Source organism: Protobothrops mucrosquamatus, unplaced genomic scaffold (genome assembly GCF_001527695.2).
Source record: "Protobothrops mucrosquamatus isolate PMUCROS unplaced genomic scaffold, P.Mucros_1.0 scaffold2292, whole genome shotgun sequence".
In the NCBI taxonomy this organism is placed as follows: domain Eukaryota; kingdom Metazoa; phylum Chordata; class Lepidosauria; order Squamata; family Viperidae; genus Protobothrops; species Protobothrops mucrosquamatus.
The window spans coordinates 12,628-21,962 of NW_015388378.1; the positions used below are offsets into that span (position 1 = coordinate 12,628).

A 9,335-nucleotide genomic window follows, 5' to 3' on the forward strand; every position below is an offset into this window, starting at 1 on the left:
AGAAATTGCACATTATTTTATGATACGATATGGGAATTCCTGAGGCTCAGCATAAAACCTAAGAAAAAAAGCCCTCTAAGAACTCTGCATATGCTCATAACTGCCCCTAACATTTTTTACACTGGATTTCCAAAATTGCAGAATTCAAGTTTAAATCTTTTATTAATGATTGTCATCACAATAGAAAAAAAAACGTTCAAATTTAATTTTTATGCTGATATCCCAAGCAAAATAAAATATTTGTGTTTGTTGTTTTTAGCAAGCATCAATTCACAAATGGCATCATCGCTATTCAGTAGGAGTCCTGAGTTTTGTGCAAGAGAAAATTAAATTTAAAGTTTCCCTCCTCAGAACTGACTCCCAAAGCAATACCACTTTATAATGCTTTGGTAAGACCTTACTTTGAACATTGCATCCAGTTTTGGTCGCCACGATATAAAAAAGATGTTGAGACTCTAGAAAGAGTGCAGAGAAGAGCAACAAAGATGATCAGGAGACTGGAGGCTAAAACATATGAAGAACAATTGCAGAAACTGGGTATATCTAGTCTAATGAAAAGAAGGACTAGGGGTGACATGATAGCAGTCTCCCCATTATCTCAGGGGTTGCCTCAAAGAAGAGGGGGTCAAGCTATTCTCCAAAGCGCCTGAGGGTAGGACAAGAAGCAATGGATGGAAACTAAACAAGGAGAGAAGCAACCTAGAACTAAGGAGGAATTTCCTGACAGTGAGAACAATAAACCACTGGAGCACCCACAACAAAGTGCAACTTGGAGGCAGTTTTGGTCACCACATTGCAAAAAAGATGTTGAGACTTTAGGGAAAAATGCAAAGAAGAGCAACTAAGATGATTAAAGGCCTGGAGACCAAAACGTATGAAGAACAGTTGCAGGATTTGGGTTTGGCCAGTCTAGAGAAAAGAAGGACTGGGGGGGGACATAATAGCAGTATTCCAGTATTTGAGAGGCTACCACAAATAGGAGGGGGGTCAACGTGATTTCCAAAGCACCAGAGGGCAGGGCAAGAAACGATGGATGGAAACTAATCAAGGAGAGAAGCAACCTGGAACTAAGGAGAAACTTCCTAACATTGAGAACAATTAACCAGTGGAACAATTTGCCTTCAGAAGTTGTGGGTGCTCCATCACTGGAGGCATCTAAGAAGAGACTGGACAGCCACTTGTCTGGAAGGCTTGAGCAGGGGGTTGTGCTAGAAGACCTCCAAGGTCCCTTCAAAATCTGTTCTTCTGTTTCTGCCATTAGTGGGACCGTCCAGAAGTCGGATGTCATCATATTCCATTTTTCATGCTGAGTTCTGGAAGCACAAAATATAATTTTTTGCTATTTCTGGACTGGCCAAGGAAATGAAGATGTATATTTTAAAAAAGGCTGGGTGATATGAACTCTTTTACTTTAAATAATAAAACGCAAACACTCAAACTGAAGAAAAAACATAACATACAGAGCTACCCAAATTATGACACACTGGGACAGCCTCTAAACAGAACAAAAACTGTTGTTTAACAATTGTTATTGTATTGTTCACCCATATTGTGTTGGTGAAGTTTTTGTTTTGTAAGCTGCTGAGAGTCACAAGATGGCAAAGGGCTGCTTTTGAGTGGAAAAGCTAAAGATTAATTCCGCTGCCTTCATGCTGGGCTGGGGAGAGAAGGAGGCAGCATCAGGAGGACACGTCCTCTAACAATGGTTAGCAAGGAGCCTTCGTGCTACCCTTAGAGGGACATGAAGAGGAACCCATAGAAGTTTTTAATTTTTGGAATTTCCATCTTTCGCTATTTTAGGTCTCTCCCCCAATTGGGATGATTGAGGTTCTCCTTCTCAATTATCTGCTTTTTCTCCCAATTCAGAACCAAAATCCAATGTGGGGATCATCATCGGCTGCGTTGTGGCTGGCCTTGTCCTGCTGGGTGTGATTGTTGGGATCTGGTTTTTCAGTAAGTATCTTTTTCTGGGTGATGGAAAGAAGATGGGGAGCTTCCTCCCAAGTCTCTCTCTTTGGGGAGCTTCTTCAGGGCTTCCTCCTGTCCTGTTTTCCCAACCCTATAAAGGTGAGTAAGAGTTCCCTTTCAGACCTGAGAAAATATGTGCTTGTTTTATACCAGATAAACTAGTAAACAATGCAAATAGGTGCCACTTCTATGTATTACAAATTTCTCTTTCCTCAGTTTTTCTATTAGGTTTATTGATTACTACAATCTCTCAGACAAACAATTTCAATTTACATGTACTACGTGTAAAGATTTCCCAACTTTCCCTTCCTACAGGGAGTTAGGGTGAGTTGCTATAGCAACAGAAGTATCACTTGAAGAGCTGAATATCCTGTAAGAACTTCTGTCAGAATAGCATCATTGAACAGATGTCTAATATCTCAATCTGAAGATAGGGGCTCATGGAGCAATATTTCCAGCCCTGAGGACACCCAAGATAGGTCATTAATTCATCCACTGTTAGCAAATGCTCAGATACAAGATTAGGAAAAGCCCTACGATCTATTTTAGTTCTGGGTCATATTAAAAAGAAGTGGGGGAGAACTCTCCACTGCCCAGAAGAAAAGAATTGGGGTCAACCGAGAAATAGCACTTCTAAATATAAGATGAATGAAAGGAAATATTCTGAAATCAATATGAAGAGCATTGCAATTGCGTCAATGCTTAATTTTAATGGATCAAAATTAAGGAGCATTAGCCCTTCTAGAAACTTAGTATTGATTAGCATTTTTAAATGGATAAAGTTATTTCTAAGATAGTCCTACATAGAAACAACCATTTTGCTGTTCTATATATATATATATATATATATATATATATATATATATATATATATATATATATATTATATATATATATATATATATATATATATATATATATATATATATATATATATATATATATATATATATATATATATATATATGACTAGTAATCAAGGTAAAAATTTGACTCTTGGGTATATCCATATTAAAACAATAAATAGCATTGATCACCAAGAGAATGATTAAAAGCATCTAAAAGCATTTAATAAAATACAAATTAACCGAGCTTTCGTAAGGCACAAACATATATATATGTTTGTTTTCATAGATTTATATATATATTCAGATTTCTTTTTGCCGACAAAGAATTAAAGAATTAAGTGGGAGACTAGTATAGCTATTTCAGGCTCATTAGCCCTCATCAGCTAGCCACACCCTTTATGGGATTCGAACCTAGGCAGCCTACATGCTAGGTAGTTGTATTAACCACCAGACCACCGGCTCTCCTCCCCTCTTTGTCAGCTGAGTCAAGGGAGTATATACAGAAAGTTTTTCAGACAGACCGGTCTGATTGATTGCACCTTGGCATTTTTGACTGCTATACTGCAGTTCTACTTTTTATGATCACTTTTGCCTTGCAGCCCGCCAACTAGGGGCGTTAAGCAGGCTCAAGTCGCTACTGCGAAACATTACAAATTCAGATTTCTTTTTGCTGACAAAAAGTTAATTCTTTAATTCTTTGTTAAAGAAAAGTTTTGCCATGTGGTTTGTGCTTCAGCATGTGCATCAGCTGCAGCACACTATGAGTTTAATGTTGAGTTTAATGTTGAGAGAAGTTTTTAAATATAACAGCATGAAGTTAAATTACCAGAATTATTTGGTATTTGGTCTGCATTCATATTTTATCATCTCTGTTTTGAACTACTTCAAACACTCAATTTCAACATAATTTAACAGGAAATCTAAAATTTCCTCAAGTTAAGTCCAACCCATGATAAATCATCTTAAATCTGAATGCTACCTTCTAGTATTTAATTAATTTAATTTAATTAATATTAAAATTTCATTTTTTACCATTTATACTACCCTTAAATTTTGCTTTCCGTAACCTGATTATGGATAGTTACAAAGACTGAGTACAGAGGAAAGCTTATTGAGGAGAGAAGCAACCTAGAATTAAAGAGAACTTTCCTGTCAGTCAGAACAAGTAAACAGAGGAACGGCTTGCCTCCATAAGTTGTGGGTGTTTCATCACTGGAGTTTTAAATTGGACAGCCATTTGACCAGATTCATATAGTATCTCCTGTTTGAGTAGGGGGTTGGACTAGAAGACCTCCAAGGTCCCTTCCAACTTTATTAGTCTGTTATTTCATTGCTCTCGGGCCATGGAACACATTCCAAGGAAATGCATTTTATTCCCATTTTCCTAGTATATAAGGAAGGTAATAAAAACATCTCTTGTGCTAATCCTTTATGATTTACTTTAATGTTTGTCATTTTAATGATTGATTTGAAGTTTGGCTTTGATTTTAATTGCATTGATTTTGTTATGTTTTATGCTTTGTATTTTTTTATTGTTGTAAGCTGCCTGGAGTGTTGGAACAAACTAAAAAAATAATTCATTCATTTTATCATTCACTCAATTTATTGGGCTGCTTAATCAAAATGTTCAAGATATGTATTTACATTTCATGGTGAACCACAATTTTTGAAACTATTTTGGATGTCTGCGATAAATCATAACTTACTCGGTTCACTGTAAGTTATGCTTCATGATTGACCAGTTTTGCTGTAGGTTTTATTTATTTTAGATTTTATCTTGGATTTTCTTTTTGCGATTGATTTTGTTTCTGATGATTTTCTTTTATTTGTTACATTTCAGTCTTCTTTTTGTTTGATGGTATACACTGCCCACAGTCTTTTGAGATCTGGGCATGTTGCTAGTACTGTAAATGAATAACATAAATAAATTACAGCTGGATGCACACAGCATGCTAAACCAAGACCAAAGAAGCTACCTCAGTGCCTAAAACTATTATTTGGACATGATAACTTTCTGTAGGTAGAAATATGATTGGGAAACAATCCTGTGTACACTTATCTGGGAGCAAACACAATGAAATTTACTTCTGAATAAAACACATTCATAATTGCAGTGGGGGTCATCAGTATTGTAGAAATGACATTAAGCACTGAATAATTTGCATGTTATGTATGCATGATGACCAGTAATCATTCTACACAGCACTCCCATTTTCCTGAGTTATCAGGTTTCTATTCAATATTGAACTTATTAAATTGGGGGGGAATCTTCATTATAGGTATTATATGATCTAAGAAAAATGATTTTATTGTTTTGCAATGTCCTATTTCTTTTACCACAAAACTTTGCTTCCTTGTGCCTCCAGCAAGGGAAGAATACAGTACGTCTGACTTAGATGCTGCCATTTTAAAACTATGGCAATGTATTCACAATATAGATGCATAATCTTGCTGAAGATTTATTTATTTATATTTCACATCACTTACAACCCTCCTCAAGTGCAAACAACTCCGAAAGTTGGATATTATCAAACAAAAGGTAAGTCCCCTGTCTCTCCCACCCTCCACCCCAAAATAGCCCAGGTAGGCAGCACAGTCAACTAGGACTGAATGCACATTGAAATAAAAGTTTTAACTTGTTTATGGAATTGCAGCAAGGTGGGTACCACATGTACTGACAATTCAGCTGGGTGACTTTGGACCGGTCACTCTCTCTCAGCCCAACCCACCTCACAGGGTTATTGTGGTGGGAAAAATAGGAGATGGGAAGGAATTTTAAATGTGTTCGGCATCTTGAGTTATTTCTAAAAATAATAAAGGTGAAATAATAACAATAAATAAAAATCCACATGAATGAGATTTAGCAGGGAAGACCTACCATCACACCAGGGCCCCACGGACTTCACCATGGGAGAGAACTTTTAGCATTGTGATCTTAGTGGGCAGATGGACAGATAACGGTTTTGGCACAGGCATTTGCTGATAAATCCCAGTGCTCCACTGATCAGACTTTAAAGATAATGGCCACAAGTAATGGTTTCTTTATATATTTGCCTTTTTTATTATATTTGTACTTTTTCTTCTCTGTTTATTTTCTTCCTTTTCTTCTTGCACATTTTATTCCTTTTTTAAAATTCTCTCAGGTTGTATTAAACCAATCAGTTTAGCATCAATACCTGGGAAGATCCTAGAAAAGATAATCAAAAAACAGATCTGCGAACAACTAGAAGCAAACAAAGTCATAATTAGTAGCCAGCACAGGTTCATTAAAAACAGATCATGCCAAACCAATCTTATTTCATTCTTCAACAAACTGACTAAACTAGTAGACCAGCGAAATGCAGTGGACATAGCATACTTACACTTCAGTAAGGCATTTGACAAAGTAGACCACAACCTACTCCTTGGTAAGCTAGAAAAAGGTGGAATAGATAATATCACCACCAGATGGATCTGTAGATGGCTGACAAACCATATGCAATTAGTAGTCCTCAATGGCACTACATCCACATAGAGAGATGTTAACAGTGGGGTACCACAAGGTTCTGTCTTAGGCCCAGTACTCTTCAATATCTTCATAAATGACTTAAATGAGAGAATTGAAGGGGAACTTATCAAATTTGCAGATGACACCAAACTGTCAGAAGTAGCCAACACCACAGAAGACAAACTCAGGATCCAAAAAGATCTTGACAAACTTGAACAATGGGCCCTATCCAACAAAATGAGTTTCAATGTGGAGAAAAGCAAAGTCTTACACTTAGGCAGGAAAAACCAAAGGCTCAAATACAGATTGGACAAGACCTGGCTTAAAAACAGTAACTTTGAGAGGGAACTTGGAGTCCTGGTGGACGATCATTTAACTGTGAGCCAGCAATGTGCAGCAGCAACCAAAAAAGCTAATACAATCCTGGGTTGTATAAACAGAGGCATAGAATCAAGATCACGCAAAATACTAGTACCGCTTTACAAAGCCCTAGTAAGACCACACCTAATATACTGTAGCCAGTTTTGGTCAGCATATCACAAAAAAGATGTTGAGAGCTTGGAAAAAATTCAGAGAAGAGCAACTAAGATGGTTAAAGGCCTGTAGGCTAAAACATACGAAGAACAGCTGCAGGACTTGGGTTTGGCTAGTCTAAAGAAAAGAAGAAATTGGGGAGACATGATAGCAGTGTTCCAGTATCTGAGGGGCTGCCACAAGGCAGAGGGGGTCAGCTTGTTCACCAAAGCACCAGAGGGAAGGACGAGAAACAATGGTTGGAAACTGATCAAAGAGAGAAGCACCCTGGAATTAAGGACAAGCTTCCTGAAAGTGAGGACAATCAACCAGTGGAACAGCTTACCCCCAGAAATCATGGGTGCTCCATCACTGGAAATTTTTAAGAACAGACTAGACAATCACCTGTCTGAAGTGGTATAGGTTCTCCTGCTTGAGCAGAGGGCTGGTCTAGAAGACCTCCAAGGTCCCTTCCAGCTCTATTCTATTCTGTTCTGTTCTGTTCTATTATGTTTGCTGAGATGGGCAGGTGAATAAATATATAACATAATCATTCTTAATAAAAATTATACTATATATAAAAATCCCATATGAAACTTAGCTACATATATTTTGATCAGCTAGAAATTTCAGAGAATTGTTTTTTTCCAATCCATCAGTCTTTTGGCATTGCTTTATTAAAACTTAAAACGCATATATGTATTATGTAAACACACATATATGTATATATATAAACACACACATACTAAGTAACAATGGAGACTTTAATATTAAATAATTTAGTTTAAGAACAAAAACTTTAGTATATAATAAATATCTTGGTGCAAGTCGCTGTGGATTTTTTTCCTTTCCCATATTAACTTTGAATGAAAATGCCAAATAATTTTAATGCTTGTAACATTGCTATCGTAAATTGTAGCTAATAGGAATAGAATATTTATCTTTTTTCCCTTTTATTTACAGTATTCCAGGTTATCTAAATAATAGAATGCCAAGAATTTTTAATTATAATCTTATAAATGTCATGGTATTGAAATAATATAATGTATCAAGATTTATAACAAGAGAGTAAAAAAAGGAAAAGAAAGGCAGCCAGGGTCCCTTCTGGATGAAATCCAAGAACACAGGATTTGTAAAAGATGTTGAATACAGCCCTGTTGGAAAGCTAAGCAAAGAGACATGGTTGGCATCAGCATTGCAGGATTCGCAAATGTAAAACAAACAAATTCAAATGTGCCTTTAACTTAGCAAACCACAGGTTGATTTTGGCACATGAACTATTGGCACATGAACTATTATTATTTTTCACATGAACTATGCCTATGCTGGCTCAGGAATTCTGGGAGTTGAAGTCCACGAGTCATAAAAGAGCCAAGGTTGCCTACCCCTGGCCTAGGCAGAATGAAAGATCTAACTTCTGACAAGTCAGAAGTAAGAAAGAGAGGGAGGGTGTGGGAGGGAGAGAGAGAGAGAAAAAAAATATGTTCCGGTTCTTTTTCCTCTAACACAGGGTAGCTACCATAGTTAGATATTATTAATTTACCTCGTTTATTCAGCTGAAGTGGGAAAGGAGAGCTAGGTTCCTAATAAACATGGTTATTTTGCTTCAGGTTACTGATTGTTTTTAATGGAGCTATTTCTTTTTCATATAATTAGGAAAAGAATTCCCCGAAGGTAGTTGTTTGATTATTTCACACAATGTTCAGCACAATAATTGATATTCTTCATCTGTGCACTGAATACATACTCATTCATCTATTTCAGGGGTAGTCAACCTTGGCTCTTTTATGACTCGTGGACTTCAACTCCCAGAATTCCTGAGCCAGCATGGCTGGCTCAGGAATTCTGGGAGTTGAAGTCCACGAGTCATAAAAGAGCCAAGGTTGACTACCCCTGATCTATTTCATGCCCATAGCATCTAGAGCAGGGGTGTCAAACTGCCGGCCCACGGGCCAGTTTCATCATACCGAAGCTGCGCCCACCCCATTGCCAGCAATGCAAAAAGAGTTGCGATATGTCACAACACGTCACGTGACATGGCGACTTTGACACTCATGATCTAGAGTCAACATGCAGGTAGTCCTTGACTTACAACCATTCATTTAGCAACTGTTTGAATTTGCAACATCACTGAAAAAAAGTTACTTGCAACCAGTCCTTGCACCTGCAACTGTGACAACACTCCCATGATCGTGCAATCAAAATTTTGGCACTTGGCAACTGAAATGTATTTACAGTGGTTGCAGTGTTCCGGGATCAGGTGATTGCGAACTTTCCAGCTGGCTTCGGACATGATAGCAGTGTTCCAATATCTCAGGGACTGCCACAAAGAAGAGGGAGTCAAGCTATTTTCCAAGGCGCCTGAAGGCAGGACAAGAAGCAACGGGTGGAAACTAATCAAGGAGAGAAGCAACCTAGAACTAAGGAGAAACTTCCTGACAGTTAGAACAATTAACCAGTGGAACAACCTGCCTCCAGAAGCGGTGAATGCTCCAACACTGGAGGTTTTTAAGAAGAGA

At 37.4% G+C, this 9,335-nt stretch overlaps 1 protein-coding gene across 1 annotated transcript in view; it reads left to right on the forward strand.

Annotated features, from left to right (window-relative positions):
* LOC107295302 (patr class I histocompatibility antigen, B-1 alpha chain-like) overlaps window positions 1-3,617 on the forward strand; it is a 13,191-nt gene extending 9,574 nt beyond the window's left edge. Inside the window, exons 4-5 of the mRNA XM_015824610.1 lie at window positions 1,867-1,953; window positions 3,523-3,617. Coding sequence (XP_015680096.1) covers window positions 1,867-1,953; window positions 3,523-3,617 — 182 coding nt within the window. The remainder of the gene's footprint in view (window positions 1-1,866; window positions 1,954-3,522) is intronic.
* Window positions 3,618-9,335: the final 5,718 nt, after the last annotated feature.